General features: G+C 40.4%; 1 protein-coding gene across 2 annotated transcripts in view; it reads left to right on the top strand.

Annotated features, from left to right (window-relative positions):
• bmp2k (BMP2 inducible kinase) overlaps positions 1-18911 on the top strand; it is a 61514-nt gene that overhangs the window by 11589 nt on the left and 31014 nt on the right. For both annotated transcript variants that reach the window (XM_039804181.1, XM_039804180.1), the window contains exon 2: positions 17464-17582. In XM_039804181.1, the coding sequence (XP_039660115.1) occupies positions 17464-17582 (119 nt within the window). The remainder of the gene's footprint in view (positions 1-17463; positions 17583-18911) is intronic.

Raw genomic sequence — 18911 nt, 5'->3', positions numbered from 1 at the left:
GGGAATGCAACGCTACCACGGCCGAGCGATGTGTGTCGCGCTATGTGTAGTCACAGAGAGGTACACGTCAGGCTACCGCGCCGGTGTAGGGTCCGTGCCTCCACGTACATAGCCACGGCATAAATTTAACGCAGAAGCATAAATCACGCTTAACTGAGATCCCGTTAGCACTAGCTTCACAGCGGAGCGTTCATAGCCGCATGTGTAAAATATAGGACTAGCAGCTGTGGATTAGAGAGAGGCTGACTGTTGAAAATCTGACTTTTTGGAGCCCGTGATTTTCCTTTGGCGCTGGCTAAAAACCTCTTTGGGGGGTGCCAAAACGTTCTATGCAGGAAAAACCCTGCTAACAAGCTGTGAAGAAACTAAAACTGCTCCAACTTGAGAAACTCATATGGGGGAGTGCAAAGTGGCCCAAGCAGATTAATCAGTTTTTGTTGATGTTTGCGTTGCTTCTTTGTTTAACTTAAAGGAGAATTCCGGTCGATTTCAACACGTAGCAATGTTATTTGTGGTCACGGAGTCAGTCAGTAGCGAGAAAAACGAGAAAAAAAAAATCGGTGTTGCCTGCACCAAGTTACAGTATGCTCCTGCTACAATTCGCACCCAGGCGGCTGGAACGGGGCAGGTTTAAAACATGCTTTCAGCCTCTTAACATGTTCGAGATGTCATTACAAGTTAGGACTGTTGAAACATTCCAAAAGTCAAATATAATTTGAATAGTAAAAAAATCAATACTATTCTAATGCTGAAATTATTATTTTTTATTTTTAATATAAATATGTTGGCTAACGTTAGCTAATTTCCCTCTTTTCACCTTGGCCTACCCACATGTGAAAACAAAATGCTTTTGTCGTGTCACGTCTGATGAACAATAAGTAAGTGGGAGTGAGAAACACAAGGCATTGTGAGGTCTTTAGATCACAGAGGTAACGTTAACGTTACGTACCGAGTAACGTCAGTACAGTGGGAGTGACAGGCTGTGGCTGGGAATCGGAAGAAATAGTTTCGGGTGGGAAATAGTTTTAACATGACTTTAACAACCTCATCCACCGAACCAAAATGCTTATGTTAGTTAGCTCGTTCGTGTTTCCTAACTGCGTCACGAGTTATAGGAGCTTAATAGAGACAGCTAAACGTCTGTTAGCTGCCCTACAGCTGTCAGTTAGCTTCAACTTCATACATTACCTTCTAATAGCTGTATTCTCAGTAACGTGACAATCTGCAAGAAACAGGTTGCTTATAAATCACTAAAATAGTAGTGACCGCACAGTTTGGCTTAGTTATCAATGGCGTTAGCATTATGGCTAACCCTGTTGTTACTAGCTAGTTTATGACAAATCGTTTCGGCTGTGCTTTCTAACATGATGGCGTTGTGCTAAGCGAGCACCGTTTGCCTTTACAACAGAGCTGCTTCAATTCACTTGTTAAATAATGTTTGATTACAGAGTTCTCTGTTGATTTGTGTTTGTCGCTCTGTGCTCGTTGTGGAAAATGAATGTAAACAAAGCTGCGTGCCAAAAATACAATGAGTCATGATGTAGGTTCCCCTTCAAGGCCAGGCTAATGTTAGAAGTCACTAGTGGACAGAACGTGTAACAACCACCACATGCTTAAAGCGCCCATATTCAGGTTCATAACTGTATTTTAAGGTTGTACCAGAATAGGTTTACATGGTTTAATTTTCAAAAAACACCATATTTTTGTTGTACTGCACAGCTCTCTCTCACTGCTGCAGATCCTCTTTTCACCTGGTTTCTGTTTTAGCTGCAGAGTAAGACCTCTTTTCATCTTCTTCTTCTGTACTATCTTTGATTGCACTCGCACATGCGCAGTAGCTCAGATGTAGAGCATGTCAGCTAGCTAACTCTAGAGACAGTAAAAGAAAGGCTGTTTCTACAACTTTGGTCAGTTACAAGGCAGGATTAGCTGGGAGACTTCTAAATGAGGGCGCACATGTAAGTAGTTCTTTTGTAGATTATGGTGAACTTGTGTGTGTTGTAGCAGTGCTTTGCTATTGAGAACGACGTAGCATGTTAGCGTTAGCCGGCTAACGCTAGCATTAGCCGGCTAACGCTCACGCTACGAGCTAACGGTTGTGGTTAGCCAGCTCATTTCGGACTGTGACGTCACAGTCCGAGGCCGATTTTGAACAGCTCACCAGGAGACTGAAAGCAGGACACTTTCAGAAACCGTATCTCACTCAAAACAGCATGGATGGATTTTTTTCAAAGTTTGTATGTGTGTGGAAGCACCAGAGACACAAAAGAACACCCCAAATCCCAGAAAAAAGTGTTTTTTTCATAATATGGGCACTTTAAAGTGTTATTGTCCATGAATAAGCCTGAGTAGTGTAGTACATATTAATAATCAGGCGGCATTTGAGCATTGAATATTAGAGTATTATTTGAATAATAAAAAAAATAACAGATGAAATTCGAATGGTATTATAGAGGAAGATTGACCGTTGTATTACAAGTGCCTAGCCATGTGAACCAATTCCTTCCGAGTGAACACAGTGACTATGACTGCAGTAGATGTGAAAGAAATGCATAAAAGTTTTGCTAATTCAGCCAGTGCATATACGTCTGTTTAGTTCAGGTGTTCGATTGTCGAAGTCATACAATCCAATATTCCGAAACGCATGGTCCCAATATGCCCCAACAGTTTTCATGTTACTGTGATGAGACAAAGGGAACTTTTCTCAAAGAGGATACAAACGGTTATTGGCTTTATTCCCTGTTTAGCCGTTTTTGACTATTTAGATTGTTTAATTTAGACCACAGCTAGGACATTTATATGGTCTAAAGTAATGAACATAAACCTGCATACGTTTATGAACATGGACATGTAGTTTTCTTGTCAGAAAATGCATTGCATCTCGGAAAGGTACCTCAAAGACATCATCAGATAATCTAACACATTTAGAGATCAACCTCCTCTTTTCTTCTTTGTAGGTCAGGATGGTGTTGAACTTGGACTTACAACTGATGTTGTTGTTTTTACCCTAATGTATATTTTTTTATTCTGCATCATCTCTGTCTCTTTCCCCAATTTCATCATAAAGCCTCCAAAAGCACAGCCACTTGTGTCTGTCAGTTCAGTTGTAAACACTGTTGAGGAAAGATGTATGTGAGCTGAATGCCAGAACCTTCCAGCTCACTAAGGCCAGGATGAAAAAAACATGTACACTCATCGCTGCACCTCCTCATATTACCTTTTATGGACTTGCTGATCAGAAAGACTTCTTCACACACTTGTATCGGTCTTGTAAAGAGCTTTGCATCATTCACCTAGGTCGGGTGGAAATTAGATTAATTGCAGTCAAGGCTCCTGTACTTTACACAAGGGCCATAGTGGAAGAATGAAAACTGAATAAGGAGGGAGAGATGTAGCCCAGCTTTACAGTTTTGTGACTCGTACGACAAAGAGTTTGCAGTGGTGTTTGCAGTTCTCCCTTGCCAGGCAGGAGTTATTGCACACACCACATTAAGGTGTGTGTTATGGGGAGATAGGATAGTTAGATTTGTGGTGGTTACAATGATGACAGGGCATTACCCCAACTTCCTCTTTTGGCTTTTTTCTTTGTTTGAAAACCTTCACTGTGACTGATGCTTTGCTGTTTAATTTTATTGTGGCTCTTCCCAATGTCCTTCTTCAACAGACAGTATTGTTTGTAGTTTTGACCCATTTTTATTCTTTGGCCATTTTGGCCAACATTTCAATGTATACAGAACCTAAGGCTGGATATCAAAAATGTAGTAATGTAATGAAAGCTGGCATTAAATGTCTGGTCAGATTTGTAATCTTGTTTAATTATTCTTTTGCCACTTTTAGACTCTATTTTATGAAGGCTAAGTTGCTAAAATGTTGAACACAATAGAATAGCCTTTCTCAAACTGGGTGCCTCCTGTCTTTGTCAGGGGTGGCGTCAAAATCAGAACATGTTGGCAGCGCCCGAGCAAGTGGGATGCTTCAATTATAGATGAAAATAGGATAACACCAGTCATAAAAACAGGTTGCTAATAATAAAACTATTTTAAGATCTAAAAAGCAACAACACAAGTATGAGAAACATAAAATAAATATCAAATAACAATGATGTTACAAAAAGGTTAAATTATATAAAGGCTAAATCATAAAACTAGGTGTAAAACCCATAGACGGTATATAAACCTGGACCAACAGATCCTTTTGCTCTGGACGGAGACCAGTGAAGGATATTAGAAGCACTTTTCCGGTGATGGCTGAGCGTTACTGCGCAGCCTCCAACTGAGAGAGACGACGTAAATGTGACGTGAGCAACCTGTCTGAAAGTTGTAAGTCTTCTGGTAGCTGTGCCAAGAGAAATCTCAATCATTCCCAATCTTGCAGAGACGGAGAGCATAGGTATATGTAAGGAGATAACATGGGCACAGGCTAATTATTGCTAACTAAAATGCTAGTTAACATTAGTAATTAAACCTAAACAGCTCATGTAAGTCGAAACTGCCTGCGAGCTTCTCCTGTAGCTACTATACGGTAATTTCTCTACTATGCGACAGTAAGTCGTTTGGTTATGACACAATTGTTAGCCTATTTTTACAAAAACGTCTGCTACGGAGCCATAACGTGAGGTACAAGGTAATGGAGCCTTTTATACATTGTCGTTTTTCTTTAGAAATAAACAATGGACAAATATTGTCTTTAAACGCTTCAGATGTAAAGTTATTTGCGGTCAAAGTGACGTCAAAATGAATGGCAGTCAATGGAATGCTAACGGGAGGTGATCGTTTTGCAGCATCAAAATGGCGCCATAGGAGGTTTGAGTTCTGAAGCGAAGCTTACCCCCTTGGTAAAACCACATATGTGCGTGTGTTGGCCGTCGTATTAGTTTTTTTAATACATTTTAGACGGGTGACTTGAGGGGAAAAAGAGGGGAAGTGACATTCAGGAAAGGGCTGCAGGTTGGAATTGAACCCAGGGCCGCTGCAGCAAGGACTGAGCCTTTGCACATGGGGCGCATGCTCAACCAGGTGAGCTACCCAGGCGCCCCCATTCCTGCATTTCTGGTCCTGTTACTGCCAACTGTGGATCAGTGGAATAGTGTGAAACCATTGGCTGTAGTGTCACCGGTGTATGAGCGTAGGCGTGCAAAAGAATAACTCTATAGTGCTATGAGAGGTGAAAAACTCCACAGGAAATCTTTTATTGCCACAATTGTGACAAACAGATTTACATATTTTGGACAGTACTATATCATAGGAAAGAAATAGATTGTCAGAGGTTGTTCATACAATGCTGTAATGCTCAAACGCTGCAGTGGCACTAAGCAGATGTACAAGGCACTTGCCAGCTGAAAGTGACCTGTCCTTTTGTGAGGAAGAGCAGCGTGCTGCTTAATACAGAGCAGAGGTAAGTGGGATGGAGGCTCGATGGTGTTTTAAGCACCCAACGTCTCCTTCCAGGCAGCGCTGCGATCGTTGACTTCAAGGCACCTAACCCTAACCATAACCATTGCCTAATCCTAGTGCCTTCCAGGCAGCGCTGCCTAGAAGGAGACGTTGGGGGCTTAAAACACAGATAAACATGATGGAGAGTCTTTTGAATAGAAATAGAAAACAGAGCATCCTTTTTACAAGAAAAAAATGTTCCAGAAAGATTTATTTCCACACAACAGAGCTTCATAAGATACTGATAATTAATAAACTCTCTTCCATATGGTTCCATTGTGACTAATTTTGAATTCTCAAAAAGACTACTTCATTGACCATTTTCATCAACAAGCAAATATGACGAGCAAACCATGATCCAAATTTAAGATGCATACTGAATTCTTAACAGTTAGAGTGAAACATGTGTTTCCTCTAAAACTGGTAACGTTGAAATGCGATCAGCATGCTTTTGACCGAATCACACTCCTAGATGTTGGAACATTTGCCAGATTGAGGTTTTCAGCTGTTTTTCCTCTATGAATGCACCTTTCATTCATTTTAGGACAGTATGCCTGCAGCATCCCACTAGCTCCTCTGTGTTTTGGCAGAGTTCCACCATCACTTCTAAAAGTTTAAAAATATCTGACCTGCAACAACCATGGTTATCTCCTTGCTACAGTATGGTCATGCATATTTGACTTGGCAGGAAGAGGACACTAAGGTTTTGTAGGTTAGCTCTGGTAAAGGTTTAAGAAACACATAAGTGTGACATAAGCAAAGTGCAGTGTTATCTTTGTTTCATACAAAAATATTGGAAAATAATGAACTTGCTATAAATTTAGAATCCGAATTTGTCCATTTTCCGAGAGCAGTATCTACCTAAAAATCAATGCAGGATTTCTACCTTGAAAGGTCTGGAAAAGATGACATGCTGGTGTGGTGTTCAGTCAACAACAAGCTCAGAGTGCAGAATCTCTCAACTGCTTGCTAAAAGCAAGTGAATGCCTATTTTTAGGCTGATAACCTATGCCACTGATGCATCTTGTGAATGTTGCTACAGTGTAACTTTTATGGACTCGAGAGAAACCGATTAAGCAGTGTTTTTAACACATAGTCGTTAACCTAAAGTGGCTTACAAGGGCTTTATGAGTGCAAACTGATGTCTGTCAGTGCCTGAAGAATGTGAAAGATCTCAGTGTGAATGGTCTGCGATGGATTTCTAGAATGAAACGGACAGCCATTTTTATTCTCTTACATTTTGAAACGTAGGTTTACCTTTTGGCTCTGCAGGCTTGTTATAACACCAGTTTCACAGTTACCAAATGGCGTGTTTGTTCATTACAGTATCAAAAGTCCATCCTGCATTAGTCTGTATGATGCCAAATCTCAAGGATTTGCTAAAGCGCTGGAGATCAAAAATTCATTATTGGTAATTAGCGAGAGCAGCTGGCACAACATGGCAAGAAATCCATTTGGTTAATTTCCGTCAACCAAACTGGACTCGTTGATTATGACACTAATAGCTTAAATTCTTAGGTCAGTGTTATGTTGAATGACCAACAATGATCAGTGTATGGGTCTGTTAAGCCATAAGTGGTTATTATGCAATTGTGTCCGTTAGTTGTAATCAAATTGTATCGGGAACTTAAGTTGGTCCTGGTCTTGATGTTAAATATGTTTAATGTTCCTGAACGTAAGGCTACTTCATTGTCACTGAAGCCTTAAAATAGCCCCGTAACATGTTGGAAAAATAACTGGCATCTTATTTGGGAATGACATTGTTGAAGTAATTCACCCTATTCATTTGGGATCAGTTGACGGATTGACACATTTTTAGGGTTTGTGTTCCTTTTTAGAGAGTTTACCCAAAAGGTGAGCCCTGTCCAAGTTTAATTCTTATGAAATAACAATCTCTTGTGGGGAAGTTGGAGAAGAAGACCAAGTGGAGATTTTGCAGGTGAAGGAGGCATAGAAAACTGAATTGCTTCTCAAAGTACGCTTACTTTTCACATGATTTCTCATCATTTCAAGTAGAACAATTTCATCACTCGCATAAGCGAAAAGACATGCCAGTGTTCATAACCACCTTTACTTATTTTAAACGTTATTGCAAGTTGAACTGAAGCTGAGATATCCTTCACACTTTTTGTAATGTAGTGCGAACCAGAGTCTACTTTAAGTTGTTTTAAGCTGTAAGGACTTGTAGGGGAGGTGTTGTGGCTTCATGTTAGGCAATGAGGGCCTCCAGGAGGAAATGCCTAAGCCTGCTCCAAAAGAAATGGCATTCTCCCCCCTTCAAAGCAGCTCTACAGCTGAATGAGGCACTTTGAATTGTTACATTCTAAGTTTGTAGTTTTTTAACAAGCTAAGACGTCACGCCAACTTAAGGGGGTGGCAGTTGCTCAGTCCGTAGGAACTTGGGTTGGGAACCGGAGGGTCGCTGGTTCAAGTCCCAGTACGGACCAAAGTACAGAGTGTGGATTGGTAGCTGGAGAGATGCCAGTTCACCTCCTGGGCACTGCCAGGTGCTCTTGAGCAAGGCACCGTACTCCCCCAAACCGCTCAGGGCGGCGGTCCAGCACTGGCAGCCCACTCACTCTGACATCTTTCTATTTGTGCATGAATAGGTCCTGAGCATGTCTGTGTGTATTTCAGGCCTGTGTGTAGTGATTTCTAACAGAGTGTAAATTGTAATTTCCCCACTGGGGATCAATAAACAGTATAAATTATTATTAAATTATTATAAAGCTGTGGGATGAAATGAGGGAAATCGACAGAGAGAAAGATGTGAACAGAAGACTGACGGTCAGAGACTGGTCTGTTATCACAGATGACCTCATGCTTAAGAGGAAGAACATCTGTGCTTTGTGCCTACGCAGAAACTATAAACTTATCATCTCCGTTCGCTGCATGTTACTAAGTCCTCTAATCCTCACTTGCTGAGACACTCCTCTTCCAGTTTTGAAGTTTTTTTTTCTTTCTTGCCTATATCACTAGGTATGCTGAGTATCTGTTTCGCAAAGGCTGTTGAGATCCTCTTTCAAGCCTCTTCCACAGGCTGTCATGTGGGCTGTCTGTGACTGTCCTAGTTAGTCAGGTTTTGCAGTGATTTCAGGGTCCCTAGCGCTGGATGCAAGGCTGGGGAAAAATTCTCAGTCAGTACCCCCATTTCTTTCTTCCTGGCCTGATGGATTTGGGGTTTTCCTCCCAACTGTCACTGACAACTTACCATGTCCTCACGGTGAAGTGCTTCCATCTCCTCTCCACAGTGCAGCCAGCTAACAGACGAGCGGGAGGTACAATAACAGTTAGATGTGACTAATGGGCTTTGAGCACCAGCGTTAGACATGCCCATCAGCAGTGCTTTAATACATTAAAGGTCCCATGACATGGTGCTCTTTGGATGCTGTTATATAGACCTTAGTGGTCCCCTAATACTGTATCTGAAGTCTCTTTCCCGAAATTCAGCCTTGGTGCAGAATTACAGCCACTAGAGCCAGTCCAACAATGAGCTTTACATATGACCTCATAAGGAGCAAGATTCCAGATCGGCCCATCTGAGCTTTCATTTTCTCAAAGACAGAGCAGGATACCCAGGGCTCGGTTTACACCTTTCGCCATTTCTAGCCACTGGGGGGACCATAGGCAGGCTGGAGGAACTCATATTAATGTTAAAAAACGCATAAAGTGAAATTTTCATGCCATGGGACCTTTTTTTTAAAAGGATTCAGTTACATTTCTGTGCACAAGAAACTTCAACAGTCTGTGTAACTTAAAGGTGCTGTACTCGATATTAAAGTAAATATACAGTTAGAGTAATGGTGTCCTGAGCAGAGAATGAAGTCACACTCCCTCTGTGTGTGTTGTAATCCAAATTTGTCTGTTCTTTATTTTAACGACCGTAACCATGTCGTCCTTTGTTTTCTTGACATCACCTCTTTGTAATCATATTGTGTGACTCTGAAGAACCTGTGTATATGTTGTAAAGACGCAGGTATTTCACGTAGTGGGGAGCCGTCTGTGAGAGCTGCCTGAAGGCATCCTCATTCTGCTGTTTATTTCAGTATTTTGAGTAAAGCCCCTTTTTAAACTTGAAGCAAATCATCTTCTGATTTGACTTCTTTTACCAAAACCTGTGTGAGTCAAATCATTGTGTCTTAGTGAGTTAAAGATTGCAAAGAGGTCTAAGGACATTAGAAGGGAGATGATTCATGAAATACAGAAAGAAAATGTGCAGATTAACTTCTTAATGAGCTACAGCCTCTTGGCTCTTAGGTTTGGGGTTCAATTGCATTTTTATCAAATCTGCTGATGAAATCCTCTCAAATGCCATATCTCAAATCTATTTACCTCAACTAACTAACAACTTTGAGCAACAAAAGTCATAAGTGAGTTGATATTTAGGTGTGGATGCCATCACAACGAAGGATTGACATTCAACTAATTTCTAATCACGTTTTTCTAGATATATTACTTATTTGCTCAGCTAAATTACTTTCTGCTAATTAAAAAGACAGGAAAGATTTTATAAAAGATGAGAAAGATTTTATAAAAGACTTTTAAAGAGATATGTCAGACGCTGAGCTTAACCAAATTCAAGTATTTTGGAACCACATTGGAATTGGCTATTACATCCCAACCTTATTGGATCTTGCCAGTAATTAAATAAAAAGCCTTCAAAGAAAGAATCATTAATCATAATCACTTATTCCCACAGTTCATCATCATGCTGTACAGTAAGAAGCTGTCACCTTTCTGAGATTTGTAAGCCAAAGAGGTTGAGGTCCACTTGTCCTGTGATGAAAACAGTAGCTTTTGAATGGGATTAAGATTTGGTTAAAAAAAAAAGAAAAAAAAAACCATATGTAGCAAGAAAATAAGATAAGTGTATAAATAAGTGACCTCCCAGATAGGATAACATCCCTGCTTTGTTTTTGTAGACTGCGTTTATGATTTTTTAAAATTTTCTTTTTAAGCTGTTGATGTCGGGCTTGTTATTAGGTTGTCAATTGTATTCCCAACTTGTATATATGTTTGTACAATCTTTTTTTTTTTTTTTTCTTTTTTAAATATTTGTTCTTGTATTCTCATCCAATTTATTATTTCTTGTATATTCTGTGTCTGTGCTGTGTGTCTCATATTTTGCTGCTGTAACACTGAAATTTCCCAATTTGGGATCTATCTAATTTCTGTTTCATTAACAGTTCTGTCCTTACATTGAGAGAGTCCCAGTCTGTTTCTCTGAGTCTATATGCATCACACACTCAAGTCCTTTGTCTGACGTAGCATGTTATTGTTTGCATCTGTGTAGTTACTGTCGGTAAGTTACAGACAGCTTAGTTGTTGTCATTGGTTGAAGCCAGTCTTCTGTACAGTCAGGGACCTTTTGTGTTGTTTAGGTGTCCCGTATTTGTCCAGGAACTTGGTATGCCGAGCACAAAGCCCCTCTAAAGGAGCCACTCAGGAGAATAATACACTCAATAGTGCACCACTTCCGTGGCTGGCATAGTCATGGGAGGCAACAAAAGCCCCAGGGTGGTGATTTAGTGAGAATCTGATCCTGGAGCATATGGCTTCAGTCAGTCCCAGAGCAGACCAGCAGGCAGACATGAAGCGTTTGGTAGGATGGCCTGGGCCGAGGCCTTGGTCTTCTAACTTTCCAAAAGCCACCTCCTCTCCGGAGGCACAACGCCGGCTGCCAGGATCTGTGAAATAGTCAGTTTCTAATGACAGACCGCTAACAGCTGGAGTGAGGGAATCACAGGAAGGATTGTCAACAATTCAGTGTAAGAATGCGTGTATATTCTGTAAAGTCTAATGCTCACTACTAGGGCTGCAACTAACGATTATTTTCATTGTGGATTAATCTGTCGATCATTTTCTCGATTAATCGATAATAAAATGTCAGAAAATTGTGAAAAAATGTTGATCAGTGTTTTTCAAAGCCCAAGATGACGTCCTCAAATGTCTTGTTAAGGCCACAACGCAAAGATATTCAGTTTACTGCCAGAGGAGTGAAGAAACTGAAAATATTTACATTTAAGAAGCTGGAGAGAGAATGGTTTACTTTTTATCATAAAAACGACTCAAACCGATAAATCGATTAAAGGATTAATTTAATAGTTGACAACTAATCGATTAATCTTTGCAGCTGTATACACTACATGGTTTTTGCCACATTTGAGGCTCTAAAACAAATCTTTTTCAAAAAAGACAATGTGCACATCCATGTAATTGCTGGTGCAGGACAAAAAAGTGAATGTTCAAAGAAGGTAAAGTCTGCACAATGGCGTAATGCTCTGAAAAAAATAACGTTTTGGCTCAAAATTTGGCAATTTGGCCTTGTTCAGGTGTTAAGCTGACCCGAGGAAGGCCAAATTGTTGGCCGAAACATTGTGTGCCTTAATTGCACTATTAAAGTATTTTTTTTTTTGGAGAATTAAGCTGTTGTGCAGACTTTACCTTCTCTGACCAAAACAAATCTTGACCTTGTAGTATATTGTAGAGAATAACAAGTTGTTTGTAGTTGGAGCACCTTGGAGATGGGTCTTAGACAAGAGACAAGCAGATTATTTGCTCCAGTGGCGCATGTCTCAGACTGAAATAATCTTATAATCAGTATACCTCATCTGACTTCACTTCATTCCAAGTCAACATATCCACAGTCTCAGCCAACACGTATAGTATAGTCCGCTCTAAGACAACCGAGTGGGAATGAATTTGTTTGTCAGGGTTTTAAGTGTAGCTCTCCAGTTTGTCCTGTTTTTTGTGCGAAGGTTAGCTGTTCTTTTGTATCTTGTCCATGCATGCTTAAACAGCCTGCTCTTTTGGCCCACTGCCTGAGCACATGGATTTATCCTTGTTATCTGTCATCCTACCCATCCAACCCCCACATCTTCCGGCCTCCATTCTTGCCTAAAGTTTGGTCTTTACTACATCAGCATCCTACATCTTTGTGTCAAACAGTACATAGAGCTTGAGATTTGCACAGGATGACTCACGGGTATTTTTTTTTTTTTTCTTTTCTAATATGGCAGGGATATTAAGCAGACTCTGCATCACATATGAGTTTCAGCTCGTAGCTTGTCCTGCTGCATTCTGCTGTTTTTAAAAGTCTTTCACAAGACTGTCATAGGATTCCATTTTTTGCCTAAAGAAGTTCACTCCCACTCTCTCAAGTCTCCAGATGGCTCAGCTGCCTCGTTACAGGAAATCAATTTAAGCTTGGCCCAACAGTTTGGAGTGACAGTCAAGCTTACCTTACCACACAGAGAGGACAAGGCAAATCAATGAACAATGTCATCCAGCAGGTGTAAACAGCCTTGGCTCTTGTACTTTTGTTTTGGCAGAATTTTTGTTTCAGTTTTATCCGTTTTTGAGATGGCAGCAGGTCTACGGATACAACTGCTGGGTAGCTCTATTCATAAATGCAACAAATATCAGCTTTTCATTCTGTTGCATTATTTTAACTATTCAAATTATTTTTTTGTGCTGCATCAGTGATATTTCAAGTTATTGTATTTAAATTCCCTGACAAAACTCTGTTCCTCTATTTTGTTTCCTTTTGTAATGGCTATTTGATATCATTCTGTTATCCATTTCAGCAGCAGCAGCATGTTTTATAAGCTGCTTGTTGTTTCATCAGCAGTTTGTATTTTTTATTGTCTAGTTTGAAAAAAATATATATAAAAAAATTGTCTATATGCAGCTAACCTTGTGAGTGTCAGCAGTAGAAATGCTAATCTTTGGATCAGTGGCATCAAAAATCACCGGGATCTTAGATGTTTTTGAAACGAGGCAAAAACCGCCACTTTGTTGGCGGTTCATAGTAGTTTCTCATTTACACTATCCAATGATCTGCCTCGCTTTATTATCAGCTGCCTGTTCCCTTTGCTGCAATATGGCATCATTTACCTCTTATCTGATGCTGCTGCAGTATTTGCTTATGTCTACTAAATATAAGCAAGCACTACACTTCAGTTTGTTGTTGTCTCTCCCAGCCAGAGGTGGGTAGAGTAGCCAAAAATTGTACTCAAGTAAAAGTATTGTTACTTCAGAATAATATGACTCAAGTAAAAAGTAGTCATCCAAATAATTACTTGAGTAAGAGTAAAAAAAGTACTTGGTGAAAAAACTAACTGTTGAGTAACGTCCGATTTATTTTTTTAACACAAGCATTCAATCAGAAAATACAAAATAATCATCTTTAGGCAAATTATAGTTTATCCAATCAATTAAATTAATTAATTAATTACAAAATCGCTTAAATTAAAATAATCCAGATAAATCCAAGTACTTAAAAAATAAAATCAATAAAATAATAATACATAAAAAATAAATAAGCACAAGGAACACAAATTTCCAGACCTTTATACTTTTTTTGCCAGGCTCTGCAGGCAGATCTAGAACAAGGTAATGTAGCTGCTGTTTGGTACTTTTACTAAGGTAAACATGCTTTCTATATGAGGCCAGAGGCCTGTACTACGAAGCAAGATTTGGGGTTTACGAGGTAACTTCAGGTTCACCAGGGTTTTCTGTATCACGAAGGTGGATCACTTGTTACCGGGTTCAATCGCTGTGGTAACTTATGCTGGACGCCTAACCTGGTCGGGAGCAGGTTAAGCTGGAGATCACAGATCAACCGACCAATCAATACTCGATTGATAACGGCGTCACCGTTCTTAGAAGATCAGGCGGAGCTCGGTGCGAGGAGGGAGAGAGGGGGAGAGAGGGGTGCGCTCATACAAAAAACATTTAGAGACCGACAACCCCATTAACATTCCCTGATGGGTATATTTATATTACATATCGGCTATTTCTCGACTTCTTGAGCCGTGTGTAATGCGCACAGCGGTTTGAATTATGTTTTTTTTATATTTTTTATTTGCTCTCACGATCGCTTCCACTGCCAGGGTTGCAACTGAAATAATAGCCTAAAGCAACGGCAGTTTATGGAAAGTACACGTGTAATTATGGTCAGATCTTGTGCCTGACTGATGGGGAAGTGATATTGATGAGCGTTGTGATGTACGCATCTACAGCGTCGCCTATTTTTAATTTTTTTTGCCAGCTGTCCACCTGTTTTAGGAAGCAGCGCCTGTATTGCGTTTTCCCTGTAAAACCGTGTCTGTGTTCTTCATATTTATGTAGAATTATAGTTTGCTCTTCTTATGTAAAATATGTGGCTATTGGTCATGTTGTGCAAACATCGCCTCTTTTATGTGAACACGCGCCGCTGGATTGGGAAACCCTGATGGTTGATTGAACTAGTTGTTAACCACCGTCGTGAGACAGCTTGTGGGGCCGCGGTTGTTAGGTTAGGTGAAGCCGGGTAACTGAAATAAATCCAGGACATGTTGATCTGGCCTCTGCCGACGGTTGTTTCTGACAGTCATTTTTGTTTTGCTACAACTGTAAAGCTAACCCGTCCCGCCGCCAAGGGGGTAAACTTCACTTCAGAACTCGAACCTCCGATGGCGACATTTTGTTGCTACAAAGCGTATCACCTCTTGTTAGCATTCCACTGACCACCTTTTTTTTTTTTTTACGTCACTTGACTGTGAATAACTTTACATCTGAAGCATTTAAAGACTCTATTTGTCCATTGTTTAGTTCTAAAGAAACACGACAATGTATAAAAGGCTCCATTACCTTGTACCTCACGTTATGGCTCCGTAGCAGACGTTTTTGTAAAAATAGGCTATCGATTGTGTCATAACCACGCGACTTACTGTCGCACAGTAGAGGAATTACCGTATAGTACAGGAGAAGCTTGCAGGCAGTTTTGACTTACATGAGCTGTTTAGGTTTAATTGCTAATGTTAACTAGCATGTTAGTTAGCAATAATTAGCCTGTGCTTATGTTATCTCCTTACATATACCTACACTCTCCGTCTCTGTAAGATTGGGAATGATTGAGATTTCTCTTGGCACAGCTACCAGAAGACTTACAACTTTCAGACACGTTGCTCACGTCACAATTACGTTGTCTCCGTCAGTTGGAGGCTGCGCAGTAAAGCAAGGGATCACCGCAAAAGTGCTTCTAATATCCTTCACTGGTCTCCGTCCAGAGCAACGGGATCTATTGGTCCATTATATATATGTCAATGCCCGCCGCTGATATTGAGTATGGTCACGTGACGAGACTGCACAACTACGTTTGATTGGTGAAACACAGTCACGTGGTAGAGCCTTTAGCGGAAGTCTCTCTCTCTCTGTCAAAATAAAACATTAAAATGAGGCGTACGCGGGGGATAAAAAACAATGACCCTTAGAATACCAAAGAGGTAAAAAGAAAACTAAGTAGCTCATTGTAGCCTAATGTAGCGGAGTAAGAGTACAGTTTCTTCTTCACAAATCTACTTAGGTAAAAGTAAAAAGTATAGTGATTTAATACTACTAGAAGTATAATTTTTTCAAAAACGTACTCAAGTAAATGTAATGGAGTAAATGTAACTCGTTACAACCCACCTCTGCTCCCAGCGAATGTTTACTGTCAACACAGGGACACACCGGCTTAACCTGAATTACTTATTTGTACAGTTTCACTGTGCTCACAACAACACAGCCTCTGAGATCTATTTAAAAGTAATGTTGATGGACTCTTCAGTGAGGGCCTTTTGTTGCCCACTGGTTACTTCAGCTCCCCTCCATGTGTGCTCATTCCCAATCCAAATCCATGCTGTTTTTCAACTGACCTAAGGAAACTTTTTATGCAACAAGTGTGCCATTGTTGATCCTTTTTTTCTCCTCCTCGGTCTCAGACTTTGATGCCCACCACTCAGTGACCCCCTCCGAATGAGAGTCCATTCACCCAGAGAGGCACACAGGACAGTGACAATACCATAGATATAAAACTATTATAATTGTAAATATTGTAAAGCCAATAGCTTCATTTACTCCAGGATTACACCCGATTTGAAGTCTGTCTAATGCTAGTCTATATCCACGACATTCCACTTCCAGGATTGTTCAGCTGCCGCCAGAAATTCTGCTGGATGGCTTTCATTTCGGCCAGATGTCCGCCGTACCTTCCTCTTTATTTGTGTTGCCATTTTAAACTCCGGTCGATTCATGAGGACTATGGTTAACTGCTGCTCAGATCTCTGCAGGGTAAATCCAGACAGCTAGCTAGACTATCTATTGAATTAGAGTTTTCTGTTGCACGACCAAAACAACCTTTTGAATGTACACGTTTCACCCAAACAAGTTCCTTCCCGAGGCTATTTTACAGCGGCATCGTTGCTTGTGCGGTGCTTAGCGCCACGATTGTGATTGATTTAAAGAAATGCCAATAAACCAGAGCACGTGTTTCTCCCCTCCCAGAATGCTGTGTCTGCTCGCCAGACCCTCCTCTGCAGCGCTGTGGAGGAAGGTCTGGCAATGCCAGACTAGTCCAATGCAAGTTAAATCAGCTTAGCCTACTTGCTCATGAAATCAGCCCAGTTAGCTGCTGTTGAAATATCAGCTCTTGGATGCCTTTTTATAAATCCTTATTTGCCACACATTTTCTCCATTGAGTTTAAAGAGAAGGTCAGCATCCTGTATGTACCACATTCACACCTGGCAGTACCTACAGTCTTCCACTGTTCACTAAACCGCACAACTAGACCACTTTGGCATGAAATGTCGGTTTGGTTTGATTTATATTTTATCTCATACAACCAACAATGTTGCAAAAGAAATCAAAAATAATTAAAACCACAAAATTAAAACACAATCAGAAGACAATAAAATAATCATGGTTAGTTCAAGAGAAATTGGACACTGTGAGAAATTAGATGTTTGGGGGGGAAAGGAGTTTGTAATGGAAAATTTGATTAATCATGTACAAGTACATTTTTTGCAACAGTACACTAACCCTATAATGTCTTCACCACCGTTGCTGTCATGAAGGAACATTAGCCAAAGTCTGTTTTTCAAATGTGGAGACTTAAGTCTTGTGTAAACCATTGCCTAATTTAACATGATTAGTCAGTGAGCAATTTTGTGTGAAACATACTTTTAATAATGCGATGTAATGCTAACTTGATATCTTGTTTTTCTCCAGGGGGCTTCTCTGTGGTGTTTCTGGCTCGTACGCACAGCGGTGTCCGCTGCGCTCTCAAAAGGATGTACGTCAACAACGTCCCAGACCTGAATGTTTACAAGAGAGAGATCACTATCATGGTGAGAACCGCGTCAGTGTTTGGTTGGAGTAGTTGGAATGTCTCTTAACCCAACTGAATTCTTCCTTCTTGTCTTTATTGCAAGAGCTTTTATTAAATATGCTCATTGGTTGTGTGTATTGATTTACACAATATTAATCATGGGAGAGGAAATCAAGATATACAATTACCTGTGCTTAAGTGGATAGTTCAGATCTTTTGAAATGGGGTTGTATGAGGTACTTATCCATAGTCATGTATGTATCATGTGTATTAGATGGCCGATGGCATGCCCCCTCTTTAGAGAAGCAGACCGGAGTACCGAAACGGGAGATAAGCAATGTTCTGCTGTGAGGGGCAGCAGCTAAACGTATTTTGGTACCGACTGTCATCTAATACACAGTGCAGCTCTAGATGGTGGTAATGTTAAATTAAAAACTTTTACTGAAAAGTAAATTTCACTAAAAAGTAAAAACTGTGTGAATTGAACACAGCTTATTGGAGTTGAAATTAAAAGAATTGGCTTTTCATTTTGCTGATCTCCACATCATTTTATTCCTCTGTTTGGCTGCATTGTCAACAGTGTTCCTTCTAATCCTTCCCTGGCTGGAAAACAGATTGCTCTCCCTTTTTTGTGCACAGAGGGCCTAATTTGCACTGTGCTCATTATCTGAAAATGTCATCAGGGCATTCTCAGTTTTCAGGTATTTAATTTAAGGACATAACTCTTTCGTTTTAAAATGGTGACACAAGCCCTCGTAAAGATGCATGCTCTCATAAAGCAAGGTGCGTATAAGTGGCTTCATTCCATCTTCGTAACCCAGCCTGTTTGCCAGCATTTCCAGTCTGGCAAGAGCAAAGCCTTTTGGCTGTGTGCTGGGTGACATTGTATTAATGCACCTGGTCTATTGGCTGATACATTTGATCTATTACAAAGAGCTGGAACTCACACGATTACAGCAGATAATTCAAGGTGTTTTATGTCATTCAAAGTTATTCTCATTTATTCTTTAAACTAGCAGACATAGACAAGTACTGGATGTACATGGATAACAGCAGATGTGTCGTCTTGAACGTTTGACCCCAGTGTTTCAGTGAACAGCTCACTCTGAGCTGTTTGGCCAGCTTTGTGTGTCGTTTTACTTGCCTCATCAGCTGTGTAATACTCACCCACACAGCTGACCTTAAACATTGACACAGTTCTGGCCCGTTGGGACGCTGCCTTAGGTGTGTCAGTTTCCACAACACACAGCAAGTCTGTGTTGTCATGCTGGCATTTAGCAACCAACAAATACAACACTGTGATGCTTTAATCCAGCGAATGAATCAAGTTAATAAAGATAGGTGGAGT

This window comes from Perca fluviatilis, chromosome 6, assembly GCF_010015445.1.
Source record: "Perca fluviatilis chromosome 6, GENO_Pfluv_1.0, whole genome shotgun sequence".
Lineage (NCBI taxonomy): Eukaryota > Metazoa > Chordata > Actinopteri > Perciformes > Percidae > Perca > Perca fluviatilis.
This window is presented reverse-complemented; position numbering and strand designations above follow the sequence as displayed.